The 22,447-nt window shown below is 38.7% G+C and overlaps 2 protein-coding genes across 9 annotated transcripts in view; one reads left to right on the top strand and one right to left on the bottom strand.

Moving 5' to 3' along the window:
- Nucleotides 1–184: 184 nt before the first annotated feature.
- The window catches only part of LOC140925206 (inward rectifier potassium channel 2-like), a 29,988-nt gene continuing 7,725 nt past the window's right edge, over nucleotides 185–22,447 (bottom strand). For 2 of the 5 annotated variants that reach the window (XM_073375183.1, XM_073375181.1), the window contains exons 2-3: nucleotides 4,359–4,690; nucleotides 185–2,536 (exon numbers count right to left, since the gene is read on the bottom strand). In XM_073375183.1, coding sequence (XP_073231284.1) covers nucleotides 1,745–2,536; nucleotides 4,359–4,690 — 1,124 coding nt within the window. In that variant the 3' untranslated portion in view covers nucleotides 185–1,744. Of the gene's footprint in view, nucleotides 2,537–4,358; nucleotides 4,779–7,582; nucleotides 7,711–10,359; nucleotides 10,379–22,447 lie in introns of those variants that run through there. The other 3 variants (XM_073375180.1, XM_073375184.1, XM_073375182.1) reach the window with 3 other exon arrangements.
- On the top strand, nucleotides 5,528–22,262 carry LOC140925205 (transcription factor Sp9-like). Of its 4 annotated transcripts, none has more exons than XM_073375179.1 (2): nucleotides 5,528–5,946; nucleotides 20,491–22,262. In XM_073375179.1, exon 2 carries the CDS (start codon nucleotides 20,533–20,535, stop codon nucleotides 21,691–21,693), a length of 1,161 nt encoding a protein of 386 aa, XP_073231280.1. In that variant the 5' UTR covers nucleotides 5,528–5,946; nucleotides 20,491–20,532; the 3' UTR covers nucleotides 21,694–22,262. The 4 variants fall into 4 exon arrangements, with proteins under 4 accessions (XP_073231280.1, XP_073231279.1, XP_073231277.1 ...); XM_073375178.1 differs by lacking the exon at nucleotides 5,528–5,946 and adding an exon at nucleotides 12,920–13,107; XM_073375176.1 differs by lacking the exon at nucleotides 5,528–5,946 and adding an exon at nucleotides 18,309–18,542.

The following is a 22,447-nucleotide window of genomic DNA, read 5'->3' as shown; positions in this document are numbered from 1 at the left end:
ACAAAAGGTAAGAGGGGACTTCTTTGGTTTTTCTCCCATCCCACACGCCTGCTTCCTCCTTTCTTACCCCTTTTCTTACATGACAAAGTAAACAAGTAAACCAAGGTGTACGGGGAATCACGATGACCGTGCGTAATTTTCTTCCACGCCCCCTGATCCGCGGTACATAAACATGCACTTCAACTGAAAAATCAGAGGAATTTTTATTTGGCTAAACTTTACTGTACAGGCAAGAGCTGCCAAATGGCTGGAAATAGTTGCAGTATAAACAGGAAAGCAATGATACTTGTACGTTATAAATGTAATTACTATATGGGCTCCTGTTATGTACATATTTGTATAAAAAATAATTATCGAAAGTACAAAAAAATAACTTGGGTTTTATTGTGAGTCGTCCCTTATTACTAATGGTCTCAATCGCAGACTGTCTTGCGTGATAGGCAACACCATCCGGATGGATTTCGAAAGGTTTGATGCACTCCTAATTTTTTTGTCTAAAGAATATTTTTCCCTTGTCGAGTTGAAAGATTGTTGCCAATTTGATATCTTTACAAAACACCTTTGAAATGTCGGCGAGCTCTGGCGAAGTTTAATTGCTCTTTTTGTCTAGTAGAGCATGGGGCAAGTTCCCTGCAGCAAAATTGGTTTCGTTTTTTCCTGATGACTTTTCTTACCCTCTGTGTAGAAAAAGCTCAATTGTTACTTTGAGACTTCTTGTCATTTTTGTTTTCTGTGTTCTAGCATAGTTAATAGAGGGAATGGTTATAAAACCCGACAAAGTTCTTTGTTGTATGTTTTTGTTCTCTTTTTTGGCCTTGACCCTGCACAAAACACAATAGTTCTTTACTCCGTACTGAGGAACTAACCAATAGAAACGTGCTGGTTACGTAATTCATGCATAACGTATGAACGCAAAACAAAAGATTGTGCAGGGTCGTGGACCTTCTAACATAAATCTTAACATCTTTGTTTGCTCCTTTGATGTTTGCTGGGCTTCATAACCAGTCACCTCCATTAACTATGGTTCTAGGTCTGCACTAACCTGCAGAGCTAATCTGTGTTTGGTTTTAAGGTGTCCCTGCCTGTACTTATGCGCATTTGCGTAATATTGTAATATAATTCTAGTTCGGTTTTGTACTTTGTTACTTCGGCGAAGTTGAAAAAGTAACCAAAGCAATTTCCCAAAGGACCCTTCGTAGTGAGTGCGACTCAAAAGCGGAAAAAAGCTCAGGAACGTGCATGTAATTATGACTGAATCAAAATGCGAAACATGCCCAATTTCATTATCTCCATGAGAAAAACGTGATAAAGATTTCTATTCGATTTTAACCTCGTTCCCAGGGCTTTCCCCTTAGAAAATGGAAGAAGCGGGAAACCATCAATTTTGTTGGGGAAAAGCTCTGGGGATGAGGTTGTATTCTGTTTGTCTAAGTTAAACCAAAAGTTCGAATAAGACAACAGGTATTCATCCCTTCATTCTGGGACTTCTGGAGAGCGCGCGCGCACTGAAGAGCACTTTAGCGTCAACTTTTTCCGTCTAGACTTTTCCTGGAAGTAATAGCGAATTAGTCGTCGATTCCTATAGATTTTTTTAACCTATACTGTCCAGGGCCTTGGGAAAAAAATTCATTTGAACTTCTTACTACTCGTTTCGCTGTTACAAACAAGACTTCTTGAAAGTGTGTGTTAATTACAAACGTTTCAAAGAACTTTGCCGTCATTATTACTAACGGATGTTTCAGGGCTATGTGGATAGATCTGGAGCTTGCTCCGTTGGAATCCAAACTTGACATTCGCAGACGCCGTTTGTTTCTTCTTTTTTGTCTTTTTCAGAATGTTCAAACTCGACGTATTCTACCCCTTTGTCCTTCGACTCCTCGTATTCCTTGGCAGACAGAGCTGGCATTGTGACTCGGTACGTGTTGTCAAACGAAGATAGATCAGCTTTCATTCTTCGCTCATTGTTGGTACGTATAAATTGAATGGGATGGAACTTTTCGCCCCAGACAATTTCTTCCCCCAAGTATGAAGCTCTGGCCTGAGTTACCATGCCTGTGTTTTCGACAACGCCCTCCAAAACAGCCACTATTTCCAAGCGGGAAGACGCGAGGTCTTGAGCTCCAAGTTGGTAGAGCGGACTGCGATTATCTATGGCATGAACTATTGTCAAAGGTAATAAAAGAAATGGAGAAATTCGCTCGCCGGTCTCGATACCATGTTCAGTGCTGATGGGTAGTTCCTGCTGGGAGAGTAGAATCTCCTGACCCGACTCGGTGGTGTGAAATAGGAAACAATGCAGTGATATCGTAATTTCTAGTAACTGACTTTTACGCGCATCACAGACACGAAACATTAGAGAGAAAAATCCATCAGAAGGAGCAATAACGGCAGTTTTCGAGAAAACTACCGTTTGGGCCCTGGGACGAGGACGGGAAAGTTTGGCAAAAATGAGGCCTAGAAGCGACGTGGACAGCATGAAACCCACGAGGGACTGCAGCAGAAGAAACACAATTGCCTCGGGGCATTCTGAGGTAATCTATATTTTAAAAGAAAAAAGAAAAAGGAAAAACAATTATTATTACCCAAGAGGCGAATGACCGAAACACTACAAATCAACATACATAACAGCTTATCTATTTAAACTTCGGTAGCGCTATATAATGTTGAATGGTGCAGTGAAACAACCTGAACTTTGAGCATTAATTTCATGACGTCATTTCTGATACTATAGGATCTGATTTTAGACAATAGGAAATTGTGGTCAATTTGTTCAATACAAGAATAAATTCATGCTCTTTATAAAGCAATTAACGTTACAAGTGATTATCGGTAAAACAATAAGATAATGACGTCGTCATTACTGATATGTGTTTTAGCTCTATGCAAAGCAATAATACCCGCCACGATAAAGAAAGTCAATATCACTTTTTTGTTTCCCTCTGTTTCTGTAATCTAACATGATCTTGATACGATAAATTGGTGGAATCAGAAAAGTCAACATTTCTTTTCAGAACTACACTCACCCACAGCATCATATTTAACGTACTTATAACAATGTTAGCTTATTTTAAGCGGATAAAGCTGTATCATTCTTCATCCCATCAATATAGAGCTTTGAGATCGGAATCCATCAACAAATTGAGTAATTTAAATTATCAGTGGACAAAAACCTTGTGCCAGAATATTTTAAGTCATATCGAATTCATTTTTACTTTTTTCAAGGGCTAAAATGTAATAATAAGTTACATGAAATAACTCCAAAGAAAAGGTTCTTATGAGAGCCCGAGAAAGTAAATTTCAAATTTCACAGAAATTGAGAAAACACAGGTAAAATCGTCATGCGTAAGATTTCATTTTGTGAAATTTGAAGTTTTTGAAGTTTGTTTTCTCGGGCTCCCATAAGAACCTTTTCTTGGAGTTATTTCATATAACTTATTTCATTTATAGCCCTCGAAAAGTTGAAAAAAGAATGCGATACCATTGAAAATTAAAATTACTCAATTTCCTAATGGATTCCGTCAAAACTTCAGCGATATTTCTAACGATATCGCTTACTTATCAAGTTGGCTTTCTACAGCATGTTTCACAATTCTTTGCTCAGCACTGTGTATAAAGCACATTGCGAAGATTTGAGTAACCCGTTAAAGCGTCGGCTTTGCTTTATAATTACGACTAGTTATCTTCAAAACATGATACGTGTGCAGAACGATACTATCTTCTATCGGCATTTTTCTGGCTATGGTGTTAAGTGGTTTTATCAAAGTCTAATCTTGAAAAGACTTACAAAATACCGCAAACGACTGACATCACGCAAATAGTAATATTGAAGCATCCCCACATAAAAATGAGGTGATTCAGTCTACTTGCCATCAATTTAATAGTAAATCGCATATATAATTGTACTTTGTTTTCATTTTTTGTGGCAGTAAGCTAATAGAACAAATCAAATGTTACTCTTTTATTCTGTTTATTTTCATGCTCAGTTTTTTTTAGCATGTTACGCGCTTTTTTTTACTCTCTTGGGTTCTTGGTCTGATGCGAAACAGCGCTGCTCGATAAGGTCAGTTTAACCAGCGTTCACACCGATGACGTAGTGAGGTGATAATTGTGGGTTAAGTTCACGGATAACATCATGAAATGTGTGTTGTGTGCTACATACACGTGGCTCGTTCTGACTTCACTCAAAACATTGGTTGTTACTTAAACGGGAAAAGGAAAACAGCTAACGATCACGGGGAACGGGAAAATGAAAAATGGGGACAAAACCTAACTTAAACCCTTACCTATCAGTAGCTTCCTTACCCATTCACCATAGTTTTAAAAAGTTGTTGTTGTTGTTGTTGTTGTTTATTACTGACCTGTCTTCCACCATATCCAATTGTCGTTTGTGACTCCACTGAGAACAAGAAAGCAGATGTCCAAGAGTCCACCTCTTCTACGCAAACTACATCGTAGTCATATTTTAGCCTGAACCAAAATATGACAAAGTAAACGGTACCAAAAAACGACCAACTGAAAAGAAAACCCACTGCATATAACGCGAACACCCAACGCCATTTTGCGTCAATGAAAGATGTGAAGAAATCGGCCAAGAATCGTTCTCGCTTCTGAGGGATGTTGGAGGATCGTAGATGAACTTTGCCATTCTTGTTGACCAGACGATTCCCTTGCACTTCAGAGTTTCTTCTTCCTTTAGGGGAATAATACGACAGCTTATTAGAGGTTATGTTGATTTGCGATCGGTTTGTGCTTTTCTTTGACATTTCGCAAGGAAGCTAGAACCGGTGAAGGTGTTTCAGGGGTAAGACGCGAATAATACTGACTGATTTTGACGTTAGAAGATGATAATGCCCCACATTAGCTCTCCTCAGCACTATCTACTCAATCACTACTTTATCAATATTATGCTTAAGAAAACTGCAATATTGACTAAAGTCACCAGCTGAAATAAGCAGACTTTCTGTATAATGTTTACTTGAAGTCATTCATAGAAAAACCAGCTTTGATAAAAGTAGTGCCACAGGCCAGATTCAGACCTGAGAACGATGCGTTACACATTATTTGAGGTCTTATTTGAGAGTCTGACTGAAAAGGAGGTTTGCCTGTAATTAACTCGATATTACATGTACGTGTTGAAATGTTTGGCTCTCACGAGGATGGGCAACTACAACCTCAGTAAAAGGTGGAAACGAATGTTTATTAATTCCTTATTTCGTATATGTTGGTATAAGCTACAAACAACACAGTTTATATATTCTGGCTTTAGATTCCAACTTTTTTTGATTCCTGTGAATGCAGTGTGAGGGTTTAAAAAATCTGATTTTTCGTGATATTCCATATGTGGGGCATAAGAAGTAGCTCAGTTTCAAAAAAAAAGTTTAAAAAAAAAAAGTAGCTCAGTTTCAGATCCCTTAAAAGTTACCACGTAAGACACCGGCATATTAGAGTTCATACGTCGGCATTTTACCTACGTCAACGGTTACTTTTAAGCGAAAATAGCATTTACTAATTGACGTGAATGCCGCATAGTTCAAATCAGCTTCACAAGCTGTGTTTACACATTCATTTAGGGCAGTTTTTGCGATTCTTGCTTTATAAAACTGGCGTTCATGACGAATTAATTTTCGTCATTTCCAAAAAACAACAACAACAACAAAAATATCCAATTTGAACTAACAACAAGCGCGAGAAATCAACGACTGATATTCTCCAAAGAGAGGACAAAAGCGGCCCCCTTTTTTAGAGTTGCCACACGAGCAAGAAAAAATCATTACTCGCGCAAAACACTCACCCAGGTAGACTGGGAACGTGCCTGTGACTAAATATTGAAAAAGGCAATTAAGATATAAATCCCTTCGCCGAACATGAGAGCAATGCTCCTTGTAACCCGGGTATATTTGTGTTGTTTGGCGTGTTAATTGTTGACTTTTGCCCAGTCCTCGCGAGGTAAGTATCAAACACTACAGTTTTGGTTGATAAACACCATTTTATAGGTGGGCATATTTCTCTGGTATTCGCAACACGGAGCTAAACATCCATCGCTCAATACAATGCTTTGCAGAACACAATATCACTTAATTGCATACCACGCTTGAATAGCCAGTAAGACGTCTTTCTTTTTAACTATGCTGTTACGAAAAAGGTGCTGAACACTGATGAATAGTATAGTAATGTTAGACTTGTCTAAGAATTAGTCAAGATTACTTCGCTTGTAGTGTGTAAAACATGTTAAAAATCGTACTTTCCTTGCCTAACCCACGAAAAAGGAAGGTATTCAAAAGAAACTTAATTGAGTTTTTTACAGCAGTTTTAAAACCGCTGAAACTGGAGCTATGAATGCGTCTTTCGGAAGTTAACAAAATTTACTGAAAATTTTTGAATGCATGCAGCATGTGAAATCTTGAACTTAACTTACAATTCAACGACAGTCGAAACTAAGATTCTAAGTCTTCTCTTAGGGTTTTGTCAACTATAATTTAACGTCGTTTGAATATTTGAATCTTTACAAAACCTAAAACTAAGAAGAAAGCCGTGATGGTTGAACAGGTCTTTTCCAGTTATAATTACTTTTCCTATGAAAAAGACATCAAAATACTAAATCCAAACTACATCAAAACTAAGAACAATTTTTGCTACATACGTACGTGCGGGTAGCATGTCAAAAATTGATGCTGATGCCCTTCTTAAATAAGCAAACTATATAAGGCTAATGTTAGGATAATATTTTCAGCCGTCATTAACTTGCAAAGTTACATTAACTCAGTAGAAATCAATTCGATCGAGAGACCGCTACATTTGCAGGTTTCTGGTACCCAAAATTCGCAATATTCCGCCGGGAATTTAGACATGTGATCACGCGGGATCGTGAGGTAAGCTTGGCTCTAACACTGAAACACGACGGCGCAAGCTTGATAGTGGTTGAAATGGCGAAAATACAACATCCAACATTACAATCACAACTACTCGACAATCCTAGATCGACTGAAGTTTGCATAGCCAAGACGTTGCCACTTTTTTCTTGAAAATGACTAAAAAATTCCGCCAAAGTGCCGCCTACCAGTGAAGAATACCTATTTCTACTGCCGAAGTTACAAAGACATATAATCAGTTCTAAATGCACCGAAATAACAGGAGAGGGCTGAAAATAGAAAATCAGCATTTAAATGGACATTAAACGACAAAATAAACAACAGCAACAACATAATAAAGGTACTTTACAAAGTGAGAACGAGGAACCTGCGTTTGGTTCGAGTTAACGAGAGTTTATAACTATAAGTTTTGGTCAACAGTTATCACGAATTGAGTCAATTCGCCCAAAGACATTGCAAGTATTAATACTTGCCCATCGTAAAGTTTGCATTTAAAATCTCATCTCAGGAATCGAAAGAATTTGCAGTATATAAAATTTTGGTGCTGAAACGAGCAAAGACTTGTCAAATCATTGGTTGTTTAATGTCAAATACTAGGTTTATAAGTTGGTTAATATTTGGTATGGTAAGGTTTGAAAGGGCCACGAAACTAGATTGTACTTTTCTGTGCAAAAATAAAACAACAACACAAACACACACAAAAAACGAATCACCTTCTTTCTTCTGTCTTGCGATTTCCATGCTTTATATGCCCCCTTTTAATTTGAAACTCTTCAGTTAAAATACTCCGTTCGGTTTTAAACTGAATTCGCACCGACCCGTCAACATTGCATAAACGCGCCTTGCAGAAAGATTTTATCTGAAAACAGCTTGATATTGTTGAGGAAAATTAAAGCCAGTCATACCTATGATATGAGAACTATTCGTGAATAAATGAAAGTGTTCACTGGTTTAAAGCCGGTCAGCTTGTATCCGATTGGGAACACCACGCGATGGCTTCACATGTACCCTTATGGATAAAGATGGCTACATTATTTGTTGGTTTCCATGTAATTTATTGCTTGATTCAAACTCTATGACAAAACAAAAACATGAAGCGATAGTCCGCAACCAAGAAACCGCCAGACAGAATAGGTATTGTGCTGGTAAAGTGGCATCACTGAATAAGGCCAACGGTGCATTAAAATTTGGGCGTTTTTGAAAAGCACGATACTGCACTTCAGAAATTGAATGGGACGACGTTCTTTCATACAACCGGACTGCACCTTGTGTCCGTGTCTTAATCGATACATTTTGTCTTTGTGGCCAGCATCTATGCAAATTTATAAGAACGAAAAAAAGTGTTTACATAAGAGAAGGAGGCGTTTCCACGAGGAGGAGCGCATGTTTTAAAGGGCGGCAGGTTCAGGATATCTGAAGGTTTTCAGCAACATAGAATTACAAACAAGGTCATGGGATCCACTGATATCTGCTATGGTTTGCTACAGGATGAGAAGCTGAAACCTTCTCAAGGAGTCATTTATTCCAAACTACACAAGACGCTCATCATCTCTTTGCATTTACTCTCCACCGACCCCGCCCAAAATAAAAAATCTTAAAAATCCTTGAAGTCATAGCAATCATAATCATTGGTGTCTTAAATATTTCGAGCTCCAACAGAAGCAAAACGACCTAAGACTTTAGAAGATAAAAAAGCTTGAAAGGGTTTAGTCTCTTGAGTTACAACAGTTTTGATCTATTTGATGGATTTCAAGGATGAACGCCGTCTATTTCACAAGTTTTCAACTTACACTTATTCTCACACTCGTAACAAGAAAGTTGTTCAACGGCGAGCTTAAAATCCATATGTGACGTGAGTGAAAGTGAGGCCTTTTAAAACAGTTTCCTTGAGGGAAAATGTCTTGCGAAGAAATGTTGTTCGAGAAATTGATATAAATTCCTTCATGTTTTACACTCATTTGTATTTCGATACTGTGTTAAGAGACTTTTTATCCATATCCTACGAGCTGACTACGAGCGTTGCAGCAAAGGGCATATTTATCCCCACTTTCATCTAAAGAGAATACTGTCCGAACTGAGCCCTTAGGTATTGCAAGCCAACTGCCTTCCTTTTAAGAGAAGTTCACAACAATTATATAGCATATATAATGTCTAAAGCAAAGATACTCATCTAAATCGACAGATATATTTTATTCATAACATTATCCGGATTTGTCAAAGCAATCTATAATAAGAACCTTTTTTATTTACTCCTTCTTCTCTTGGGGAGCTGCAGATACAGGTAATTGCTTGGAGGCTCAATTTTTTCACAAGACCGTTAATTGATATTTTTGGACTTCTCTCTCCGGTAACCATTAATTATTTAACCATGGCTTAGACAATTTACAGGGAGAAACAGAATGACTGGGCACAGACGCACAGTTTTAAAAATGGCCCACTTACACTGAACAAACAAAATACCACATGGCCTGCACTCAAAAAACATCTGCCTTTACAGATAAAATTCATGCAAATTGGTTGCTCCTTAACAACTCAATTTTTCGTGCGGTAAGTTTATCTCAAGATTTTTTTCAGTATGGTGTTAAATTAACGTACGGAGCACAAATTCTAAATTTAATAAAATGAATTAAGTATTTAACTCGACAACTTTTACCTTTAAGTTCCAAGCTAATAGTCTGCATGCATCGGGCCAACATTAGGCCAACTGACATGGTAATGTTTTTGGTTATTTGCCGTGCTTATATTCAACGTTTTTTTCAACTTGCGCTCCATTGCTGATAGGAGCAAAATGCTACATTTTTAAGAAGGAATAATCCTGCTACAATATATTAATTGTGGTTTACTATTTACTGCCATGTAGTATGAAAAATCACATCTACAAGATCTATCTTGTGCATGCCTACTCCTCGAAGCTCTCGAGATAAGTGTTTTACTTCAGCCATAAAAGAAAATGAAGGCAATTTATCTCTCCTGCTAACGAGACGCTGTAAATGGCCGCAGAATTTAGCAATGTCACCTATTTATCATTTCAACAAGCGGATTGTCCTGGAATATTGCTCTTCCAATGCTTACTATTATCTAACAAATTAGAGAAATGATTAATTAAGCCATCTTACTTCCAGAAAAAAAAAAAGAATCAACTCCGAGTATACCACTTTCTATTTGAGAAGAAAATTTGAAATCGAATTTGTAAATTTAGATCGCTTTTAGAGAATTCAGCTTCCCGTCGTAGCGACGACTTCTATTTGGACTTTATATAGAACTTTTGTTTGGTAAACAGAAGCCCAATAGTAATTGATTCGTTGTAATATAGATGGAAGTCAACATTCCAATTAGGGGCCATTTAAAATGATCAAAGCTATGTCTTTAATCTGTCCCTCAAAAAATGAAAATGAGAAGTATATAATTTGAGGAACACTTAGGAAACCGAGTAACATGCAGGAAAGAGTCAAGGATGAACAATTCCACCTGAAAGTTTCACCAAACTCACCCATATAAAAGTCAAGTCCCTGCACGACGTAACAACAGCACAGCGCAGAAAAGTGCATAGTGCTTAAACATTTCGCCGGAATGGTCGTACACATTTATCCGTTTCAACTGATTCGTTAGTTACCTTGGCGTAAATGACACCCTGAAATTCGATAAACTGATTAGAATGCAAGTCTCCCTCCAAACAGTGACCCGCCCGGTATATTAACTAGACGGTAATATTAACCTGGTAGTCAGAAAGGGGGAAAAGGAAAAACATTAAAAACAGCATTTCCCCCTTTTTTAGAACTTGGGTCCAGACGTATTCTATTATTTTTGGTGTTAATTAATTCAGCTTTTTTAGTAGAGGTTTTGGGTCATTTATTGCCGGTGCTTAGTCTGTTATGTCCCGATAATTAAAAAAAGAAAAAACGATACTTACAATAGGAATCAGTTGTCGCGAAAAAATAGCAGGAAAAGTCATCTGCTTTTAAACACGATTCCACCATCTTATATGAACATACCCGCAAGGAGTCCGGTTTACTTTCAAATGGAGAATAAATAGCTTTCGAACTCAGCTCTCAATAAGTCAACTAATTATGTTTCAAAAATATGTTTGCTGGATTGAAACGGCAATGTAAGTTTGTGGAAGATTGATAATATATAAAACGAACGAAAGCAAATATTAAACCATACGAGGCTTTTGTGTAACTTAAGCATCCGCACAATCCTTTCATCTATCATATTTTCTCTTCAATTGTCGCTTGTTCAAAAAGGGCTAAAAAGCAAAACATGTTTTGATAGCTGACTTGCCTTCTTGGCAGCTATTCGATCAGCTTAGTGTAGCTTACTGACCTAACATGTGCGGCTCAGGTTCAGACTGGATATCCTGCACATTAGTGAAAGTTTGGGGCGTTGAGGGATGCGTCCAAGACAGTAAAAACTGATCGGCTCAAATTTTGTATATAACAGTCACTCCAAAGTGAACAAATGTCGCAGTGCTTAGTTAGAATCACTTAAACCTGAACTACAAAAAAAAAGGAACAGATCCCGCACAGAAATATAACGAAAAAATGGAAGCGTAGCTGACGCTATGAGTCTAAAAGTGACAAAAATGTGTTTGGATAGGAGGTAGCTTCTAACTATAGTAAATATTCCATAAACGTTCATGACACAAGATTGATAACATTCAAGCACAAGCAGGCAGGTTTATGTTTCAGATTAAGAGGTAGTTGGATTCATCCCTAGTCTTCTTTGCTCTCTACGTAACATGTAGCACTCAAGAGCGTCACGGAATGTCAAAACTTTCACTTTTTAAGGGAGTTCCTTGGTCTAATGTTTCGATAAACTCACACCGATATGGCTGGCAGAGGTTTTCGTTAATCAGCTGTCTTTTAGGCAATTTATAACCATGCCAATAAGAAAACCTTGAGAGCTAAGCTTAAATTTGGAATAATTTTAAACGAATAGATTTACATGAAATGCTAAAGAAAAAAAATGATAAGGTGATATTCAGAGTTGGCATACTGTTTCCTGCACAGCACTAGTGTTCCCGAGACGATGGCTTCTAAAGAACACGACTACTCGATTTGAGGGATCTAGAACAACGGAGCGTAACTACAGATGAAAAACAAACAAACAAAATAAGAAAAAAAAAAACAATAAAAGGGGTGAAGGTTTCCCAAACGGAGGAGGTTTCGGTTTCGTTACACGACAGGTAAAAAAGCATTTATTAACTGACTGAAGAGGCTTTCCCACTCTTTTTAGGGCGTTATTAAACACAGCAACGATTTCTAACGGCTCACACGTGCCTCAAGGAGGCGTCAACCGATGGCCAAGTGATTCGTTAACTAAATAATCGAAGTGTTTCACTTGCAAGTGAACGATGCGTACGAAAACACAGACCATCTAGTGGCTGCGTATGCTTCAGAAATAAAAATAAGTTGAAATTCTTTCAGATTACTTCAGCTACGATTGAACATAAGGAGACTGAATTTCGTTTAATGTTTGGATGTGGGAAAGCGAAGTTTGGAAGGAACGTTTCCAATGAACCATAAGATTGGGCGGAATATACCCATTTTCAGTGTAACATTTTAAATATAAAATAAAACACTTTGGAAGATGCATATCCTCAGTCAGCACCTGGTGTCTGAGTCTTCAACCTATTTAAAGGAGCATGCCAATGGATATACTCGAAATTAACCAAAGCCTAATAATGAATACAAAAACACAAGAATATGGACTTGCCTCAAACTCACTCATACGCAAAAACCTAAGACCAGTGTACGGCTAAATGTACACACCCAAAACCCGCAATACTTGACATATGCTGGCCTGCTAGTCAATATTTAAACACCCTGCTAAATGATGTAATCATAAAGTGAGAAAAGTGACCCCTTCGTTTCTGTTAAATGAAAAGTAGAAAAGAGAATTAAGTTAAGTTGAGGCAGGGACAGGGATTTAGCTCTCTGTTGCTTAGCACAGATCCTTCACGATGTGACTTGAAACAAAGAACCTGCCAAAGGTATTACATTACTTTATTTCGCACGCTCACCGCTTTCGTGTGTTTCGATTATCGATAGTTGACTGACAAGCAGGTATGGGAGGAGGAGGCGTGGCTAGTCAGGGACAGGTCAAATGTATCCATTAATCTAAGAGGAGAAATGCCAGTATGAACCAGCAGACTTTTTGACAACAACGACCACTTTACGCCTCCTCCAAACCCAGCAAGAGCGACTGATATATCCAGGAGAGCAGACGATTCTGAAAGGTAAATACGGATAATCTTATTATCGTCCTGTTCTGGGACGAACCGGGTTATTGCCCAGCGAGAGCCTCTTGTTTAATGTGTCCCTCCCCTAGTGTTTTTCTAAAAACAAGCGTCATTTGAAGAACCAACTCCCCCTAATGATCTCGGTGATCGCAATTTTATATCGAGAATTGTTACAAGAGAATCACCATAACGCGCACCGTTAAAAGAGGCTTTTACAAAACCGGTTGAATTAAGAAGCCTAATTTATCGGGTAGAATTTCTGCAAACTAGCGACGAATGAGAATTTTTTCCGGTTGGAGATGCACTCTGTTTACTACTTGCACTTTATAATTTTTTGCCGGGACCCTGGCGGTTAATAGTTTATTGTCTTCTTAAGGACTGTTTGACACAAAAGCCTTTTGGGTCCATCCAAGATTAATTCATTATCTCCCAATGCACTGGTTTCTTATGGAGTCCGATATTTTACCTGTTAAATTCTAAAACACCTTCTTGTGTTCAAACATCATTGACTTATAGCTCCAAAATTTCCGATTATATGACTTACTCAAATGTAACTAGAATTTTCGAGTTTCAGAGTTAAAGCTTTTTTAAATAGTCACCGCGATAGTATGAAAGCTCAAAATTTGTTCCTCATAATTCGCGACTTTACATGACTTCGCGCTTCGCTAATTCGGCTAGTGTTGTTCGAACAATGATTTTTCCAAAAACACGTCGACTAAACCAATTCTATTTGCCCATCTTAAAAAAATATTTGCAGTTCTATTAAAAAATTCTTAAACAATTCTCCTTCCAGGAAAAGAAACTTGCAGCAAATAAACAAAAACTTGCGAAAAATAAAAAAGGGAATTCACAAAATTCGCGGACGCAGGGTGAGAGCTAGTACTAAACAAAGTATTAAGAGCACTAAATGATTCTAGAACTTTCGCTTGGAAAGTGCTTCTATTTTCCCATTATTCAGTGATTTTTGAAACACAAACATAGAAATTTGGAGACTAATATAATCGGCAGTTAGAAGTTTTTACGTGTCATTGACATTTTAAACTGAGAGACTGGAAAACACTTAACTTCAAGAGCACTCATTGCTTTAACTTGAATGCCTCTGTTCTTGCCAGTTTCAGGCAAGAAATGTATTTAACCAAAATTATGGAGAGAATTTGAAAAAAAAGTTAAAATTTCAGTTGCAATCGTTCTTGTAAGGGATAAATTCTAGTAAAATAAAATTTGCGTGCCAATGAAGACACCTGTTTTCACTCGAATTTTCTAAACAGCCACCATATCTGATGGCTATTTTTTCCTTCCTTAAAAGCATCACATTTATAGCTCTACATGTGGTATTTTATTTCAGTGTGTTATTACACTTCACATCCCGTCGCCGGCTTCTCCAGTAACTCGCAACTGAAAAAAGCCGTAAATAGTTCACTGAACTTATCTTAATTAATTATTTGTCTTGAGAGGTCGAAAGAAAATCAGGCCATGTTCTAGTACTAAGCGCACGTTCCATGAACAAAGAACTTGCCCAAATAAAGAAAGCGGCTGCGTACGCTGTGGTTCTAGAAAGCAGCCAGTGTTGAATTTGAAAGATAGCGGGGCTCTTAGTAACTTCAAGTATAGTGGCTTTCAACATCATTGACGAAATACTTGGACATTTAGGAAAAAATCGCTATTTAACGAAAAGCCTCTTACAACACCAACAAAATAAGGCCGGAACTTTTTTGGTTGCGTTTACACGATATAAACAGTTGTACCCTAAAAAACATTTTCAGTTCATAGAAATGAGATGACAATCATCATCACTACAGTTAATAAAATATGTAAACTGGGTCATGTAGTTATTTCCATTCGTTTGCCTTAAACATCAATACTGTAAACAACTTTTCAAATGGACCTTTTCTACTTTACTTTCCAAACTTTGTTTTCGCACATTTGGGATTTGTTTGTTCTTCGAAGCGAATGTTTTGAAAGACAGTTCCTCAGATCTACTTATTATTCTTTTAACACAGGTGGGACACAAGCTAATAGGACCTCGGTTTGTCTTTATCCAAAGACAAAAATAAAAGATATGCCCTAAATTAACTTAACGAAATCCATAACTATTAAGAGAGAAAAGCTGTCAAGTAAACTTTTTTAGCGGCACTTGAGCTAAAGGGCTGTAATTCGTAGTGCTTTTATGAACAAAGTACAGACTTGATCCCTTAATTGGCTTTCATCTCATCCATGTACGCCCCAATTTCAGAATTATTCAAGTATATTGTAGTAGCACTAAATTAGAAGATGCAGCTGATTTTTGACAAAGAGCAACATCGAAAAATTTTTCTGAAAAAAGCCAAGAGCCGGAAAATCTCTGTCGAGCGCATGCCAAATACAGAGATAACAGGTCCGTCACTGGGGATTGAATGATTCGATATAAAGTCGCCGTAGCATAAAAGGGAAGGTTTTCGGGTGTGTTGGGCGGCATTCCGTAACTGTGACCGGTATTCTGAACACTTAACCCGCGATGAAACAGGTAAAAAATAACAAAACTCATACTGGTGAGTTCTCAGAGTACCAGGCTAGTAAACATACGGCAGTGTTAAATCTATGTGTACTTAAAAAAATCAATCCATTTATCCGCCCTCTGCGGCCATATGTTGCAAGGGTGGGAAAAAGGCCTTTTACGGGGGCATGGTCCCAAATTCTTGAACAATAGCAACTTTTCGGAAGGACAGGTGTCTAGAATGAACAAAGGAGTTGATAGCAAAGAGAACTGCCAAAAAATTCTTAGCTTGATACAATAAGATATTGGTGCTTTAATCTTGTAAAAGGAATTGCCCTGAATTTTATTTGAATGATTTTTTACTTTTTCCTGTCAGTCAGAGTTTGTAACTTTTGCTAGTTTATGGATACATTCGATGATTTTTGGTTCTTGTTCAATCCGGCATTCCTTATTACGGCTGCTACAGCTATAAGCGACCAAATAAATCTGTTCCAGCGACTCATCAGAATCTATAGTGTGCCTGAGGCGTGAAGTAAAGAAAATTGCTTCGCCAACATTTTGTCTGAGGTACAGATTGACATAAACCGGCGAGCAAGCAGTCAGTAGAATCAGTGTTGATCAATGTCTGCAGTTTGGTCGCCAGGTCAAAGGGTCCTCTCTTGAGTTCGGGACGTTTAATGAAGTCACAAACATTTCCATCTCGAGAAGATGAAAATAAATAAGTGAAGAAATATAACAAGAAAAATTTTCAAGGCCCAGCGGGTTAATTAATCGCTAAAACAATTATTACGATTCGGATTTATTTGCTAGTTTTCTGCACAAGTTTCCCGACATTACAAATATATACATGGCAGCTTGCATTATTCAATCAGCTTTCTATTTTTTTGTTGTTGTTCTTGCTTTTTTTTTTCACAAACTCCGTACCCAAGCTAACAAAGAAAACAGTAATTAATTTATGAAAAGGAGTCTGTGTCAGTAGTTTTAAGCATAGCCGTGTTCCAAGGACACACGACCATATTATTCCAGAACTCCTTCCCTTAGAATGCTCCCCACCTTCTATAATTCTCGTGTCAAATCACTGCTCGTTTAGTTCTTAACCCCTCCAGCTCGACACACTATCTTACCACATTCAGTGACAAAGATAATTGTGACACTTGGCAACTGTTGGCACAAGTGACCAGGGCTTCTCTTTTATGTTTAAAGTACTGTTCAAATCAAAAACAAAAGAGGGAAATGCACAGAAAAGAATTTAAAGTTTCTCTTTGGAGGCCGACCGATTAAAAAAAAGTTAGGTTGATATACGAAATCGAGTTGAACAAGTACTTTTAACAAAATTTCTGTTGGAGCACTCAAAAATTGTGGGCAGAAGTCCGCGTGATATGATACCCACGTTTTTAATTTAGACTCCGGTTATATCTAAATTTGTACTGTAGTAATAATTAAGTAGTCCGGATAAAAAGTATACGATCACAGCGGGGGTTGTGATTTTTAGGCAGTTAGTCCAGATGAACTCTTTGATGTAGTTAATAGAAAAGCAAATAAACATAAGCGAGGTGTACTTGATTTAATTAGCTCTATTGTTCAACGAGTTTCACGTTTGGTCAACTGAAATTTAGCCGATCCGTGTTTGAAAAGTCCACGTGCAAAATAAAGCGATGTTTAATTCATGTGCACACCTCAAGTGTAGATTAGAAAGATTGAATTCAATTTTAGGGCTTTAGTTAAAATAACTCCCTTTCTTTTGAAATCATAAGTGTGAAAGCAGACGCTAAACAATGGAATCACTCTATCCTTTCTATTAACGCTCGACATAAAAATCGGTTCTCATTACCCAGGCTTTTTCAAGCGTTATTATTTGATACAAGAAATCAAACTCGTTTTCGTTACATTTATGGGACGAAAAAGTCAGAGTGTATTTCCCAATTCCATTAACGAAAATGCTTTTGGCGGCGTGCGAAATGCAAACATGTCAGTATAAACAGCTCTATTAACACGTACAAAATGTTATGTAAATAACATCGTTTACCTTTCTATAAAGTTAAAGATATCTTGTTAAAACCGTCTTTAAGCTGCGCATGTCGTTTCTTGTACCTAATAAGCGATTCAAGTTTGCCGTCTTAGATTCTCTGCGGATCGCTAAACACACAAACCAGCGAATTTAATTTGCAACAGATCTTTATCGGCCTTGACAGACAAGCTAAGCTTTTAGAACAATAAAAACTCCACCGAATGTTTTCTTGCAGCCGATGGAAACCAACTGCACGCTTAGACAGAACACGCGCGCGGCGCGAGATTTGCAAACGCAATGGTAAATACACAGTTAAAAGCCCTTGGATCGATTTGAGTGCAGTAGTTTAATCTCTTTGACTGTCAAACGATCGTGAAGAGGGGGCGTACCATTGCAATTTGCACTCAAATTTGAACAAGCCGGTAATATGACCACAGCTAGAAGAGTTTTTAACATTCCCTATAATTAACACTTGAAGTCGGGGCCTAAGGCAAGTTGACCCTTCAAATCGATTCCTTTATTAGTGAATCTCCGCTCGTTCTCCAGAACAATGAGCCTTTCGATTTAATACAAGCCTGCAGCTGGAATCCTTATCGCACGTTTAAATAGTAGGTGTGATTTATTGTGAGCGGACAAGATGATGTGCGTTGTACACAGACGCAGCGTCAATCAAAAGCGGCACATCAAAAGGCCTCTAATTAAATCTCTCAGTTTTTAAGGCCATCGATAATTTCACAAACCACGCCTGATGACTCAATATTTCCCTTGCGTGTACGGCCACTGCTAGAGCTAAGCCAAAAGGCAAACACAACTCCAAAGGGCGAGCATTGAAACTGCGAAGGGCCCGAACCGGGAGGTGAAGTGCTAAACCGCCCGTAATCTCATTCCATTTTTTTCTAAATCACTGTACACTCCAAGCAGCGGCGGGCTCCTTTGATCACAGGATTTGAGGTACGGTTACAATGTGCTTTACGTGTTTTGTTTAGAAACCTTTCCAGCGAACCTTGAAAAACCTAGCTTACAAATATTTGCTTGCAACAACTGATGCGTCGTGGAATCCTAAAGTCAGGTCAACGAGGCATTCTTCTAAAGGCCACATCTTCTGTTCAGCAGCCTGACAAATGGATCCAAATTATGACAAACATAATTATATACAAACCATGAACAGTGAAACAAACCTCAGCGTTCAGCTGAGCGTTGTCAATTTTTTTCTTCCGTAAACCTCGCTACTATCGATTGCTAAGTTAGGTTAGACCCTCTTTCTGCTCATTCACAACCCTAACGCTGGACTGTTAAAAACTAAGAGTGTTTTTCAAGCCGTAAATCAATAACATCTCTTCAGTAGAACTTCACGTCTGTTTTCCAGTATTTAAGGAAATGAAATTTTAATATTTTTCTTTAATTTTGATTTCTACTGGAAGTAAAAGGATTAATTTCCCGTGAAACTTGTTAAGGCAGAGAATAGCTATTACAACAACACACAAAGCACTGTGTCTTTGGTGAAACATTACTCAGCGGGAAGGCCGATTTAGAGCAACCACATAGTGCGATCAGACATTTTCTATTATTCGAACGCATTAGAAAGTTGTAACTTTGGAGAAACCCCGCGGCTGAAAATTAGGAGAACAAGTCAAATATTTAGCTGGTTATCATCGCAGACAAGGAAATGAGATTGGGCAAGCGTTTTTACTGAGATTTTGGAAGAACCTAAACACTCTTTGAAATAGCAATTATCATCCTTGCTAGTTACAAACTAATTATCCCCGTCGCCTGAAAATCGCGTCTCAAAACAAATGCTGATTAAGCGCGTCTTCTAGAGTTAATCGGAATGCGATTAGAAAGTGAGAAATTAAAAACGACCAAAACTTCCACTAAGGTATGCAGACTTGTTACAGTGGACAGGAAATGGTGAAGGCGAAGCCAAAGAAAGAAATAAAAAATTTAAAGCCAGATGTTACCCGACGGCGCCATCACACAGGCCCGACATATTGTAAATGCGAATATACGGATCAGTAGTCGTAAAGATCTGTGTCTTTATGCCATCATATTTGCCGAACAACCCTAGACCGCCCCCTCGGTGATTTTTTGAACGCCCCCGAATGTTCAGGTGCCACCCACAAGTTGTGTTTACGTCTTGAAAGTTTTTCCTCAGATCAACACTGTTTGAAATAGCAATATTTCTGCCATCTGTGGAACCACTTTGCCCTCACAAAAAATGGAAATAGCGCGCCGGGCAAACTCGCGGAAACTTGTGAAGAAATCTGCCATTGAAACAATTATGGTTTCCGATTCTAATCAAAAGGTGTGAAGTAGCAAAACTCCATAAAACGCGCAGTGTTGTTTTCGGGATTTTTTTCTTGAACCTCAACTTAGTTGAAAGCCTTTCAACGAGGTGCAATTGTGGAAGCATTTTAATCGACCTTAAAACTCGCTCAAACACCCGCCTGTAGGCGATAGACGCTTTTGTGTTTGTTGGTATAGATTGGTTCGGAATAATAGTTCCATTTGGAGAGACTTATTATATATCAACAAATCCCTATCATTCAATCACATTGTGTCATGAAAGACACTACTGACATTCTGATTGGCTGTGTTTACGAGTGGCGGCATCTCAAAAGGTTCTCTACTCAGGGTTTTGGTTGAATTGAATCAACAGTCTACAACATAGTCAAGGGGCGTGCAAAGTTTATCTTAATTTGTTGAACCAAATAGCAGCCGAACTAGCCTTGAATAAGCTCTAGCTTAAGCCCATGAGCAAGAGGCTTTCTCGCCAGGTTTGTTCCGTTGTATTTGTACAGGAATTTAGCGTGATTTGATTATCAACTTAAGCTGATTAATGAACGCGCGCGCTGACACGATCCTTTTACGCTGTACACGTTTGATTTTGTACTTTTTTCAGGAGCTGGGAAACGCAACAAAAACCAGACTGACACCTCTTGCGATGCTTGCAGCAACTTGCAGCAGAATCGGCCAACAAACTCCACCGCCTGTTCCCGACGTCACAATGGCCAAAAGTTTCTACCACTGGAAACAGCCGACTACATTGCCTCTGCAACGGGGAAGACCAGCTGACAGCGGACTGTATTCAAATATGCCGTCAGCTTTTTTGCCCACAAGCGAGTCCTTAAGTGGACAAAACAGTGAGAGCTTTCTTCCAACCCAGAGTTATTCGACCGGACATAACTCCCTCTCCGATCCATTAGCTTTAGCCTCAGCGAGCCGAGTACACTCTGCTTCGGTCGAAGCGTCTATGTATCCACGAATGCCACATCCGTACGACAGCTCGCCGTGGTTTAAGCCGTCTTTAGAGCCTCACGCACAGGCCACGGCACGGCAGACGTTTTGGGAAGTCCACGGTAATCCTTCGTGGTTAGAAGCGAGCGTTTCTGGTAGTACTTTTCATCCATCTTTGAGTCATTTCACTGGACTGCCGCATGAGTACACCACAGGAAGTTTATCTATTCCCGCTGCGGTTTCCGTGGCGAGTCACCCTCACTTTCTTCCCCCTCCGTGCCTTGGCTCAGATCCCATGAAGGCTACGCTACCGACGTACATAGATGGACCTTCCTATTTCCCTGGAGCGCCAGGCTTGTTGTCTTCAACGCAAAGCGTGGCAGCGCGAGCAACCCGACGATATACGGGTCGAGCAACTTGTGACTGTCCAAACTGCCAAGACAACGAGAGACTAAGCGCGTCCGGGGCCCCTTTTAGGAAAAAAACCCAACACATTTGTCACATTCCTGGCTGTGGCAAAGTGTACGGTAAAACTTCGCACTTGAAAGCACATCTACGATGGCACACCGGTGAACGTCCATTTGTATGTAACTGGTTGTTTTGCGGCAAGCGCTTTACACGCTCTGACGAACTGCAGCGACATCTACGGACGCACACGGGAGAGAAACGATTCGCTTGCCCCATCTGCAACAAGCGGTTCATGCGAAGTGATCACCTGGCCAAGCACGTTAAAACGCACAACAATGACACGGTAAAGAAGGGAGACTCAGAGAAGGAAGACAAAGACGAAGGAAAGATTATGAGCGCTAGTGAAAGTGAACGATCTAGAGACTTGTCTGAAAATGGCGAGAGTATCAAGGGTTTGTAGATTGCCATTGCAGTGGCAACGGAAGCGACACACTTAAAAGTAAAATGCTCTCTTAAACTATGATTATCTTCCTACGGCAGGACGTTTTGAGCTTGCACTAAAAACTTTGTGTGGAGACCAATGAATAAGGTACTCAATCACGGTTACGCTGTATATAATGTTTGACGTCGGTGAGACACAGAGAGGTATAAGATTTCCAAGTTCGAAATATTTTCAATGAGAGATACGCATATGGTGCCTGTTCGGTTAAAAGACCATGAGGATTTCAAGCCCGCACATTGTAGAGCATTTCCGATAACAAGAAAATCTTATGAACTTTAAACTAGTGTACAAAATAATGAGAGAAAATGACTCATTTCGCAGAGAATTCAATGATATGCTATAGAGAATATGACTATATTTCAAGATTTGTTCAGGTGTATTTAAGTTTGTAAGTTTGAAGTTATTTAATTGAACAAAGATACAGTTTTAACAAGGATTCGGAATATTGCTATTGAACTGTACATAACACTCGAGAAATTCATGAGGCAGAGCTAAATCTTTCCAAACTAAATTAAAGAGTACTGATGAACTGATGCGAGGTTGTCCGTTTGTGAGTTTACGAAGATAAAATATTTTTAAATTGTTATCTGAAAAATTTGCCTTTATGAAGTGCGAATTAAGCAACTATATCAATATAAAGATAATACTAAAGTTTTCGGCAAACACCAGGTTCCTGGGGAGCACTACAATAGTTTTCTCTACGGGATACTGA

This window comes from Porites lutea, chromosome 14 (assembly GCF_958299795.1).
Source record: "Porites lutea chromosome 14, jaPorLute2.1, whole genome shotgun sequence".
In the NCBI taxonomy this organism is placed as follows: domain Eukaryota; kingdom Metazoa; phylum Cnidaria; class Anthozoa; order Scleractinia; family Poritidae; genus Porites; species Porites lutea.
The sequence above is the reverse complement of the archived record's forward strand: the minus strand, read 5'-3'. Positions and strand labels throughout refer to the sequence as shown.

Coding starts and splice junctions, on each gene's coding strand:
- LOC140925205 (XM_073375175.1), top strand. CDS start 20,342: ATGAGCAAGAGGCTTTCTCGCCAG. Junction 20,366..20,490: donor GCAAGAGGCTTTCTCGCCAG/GTTTGTTCCGTT, acceptor TACTTTTTTCAG/GAGCTGGGAAACGCAACAAA.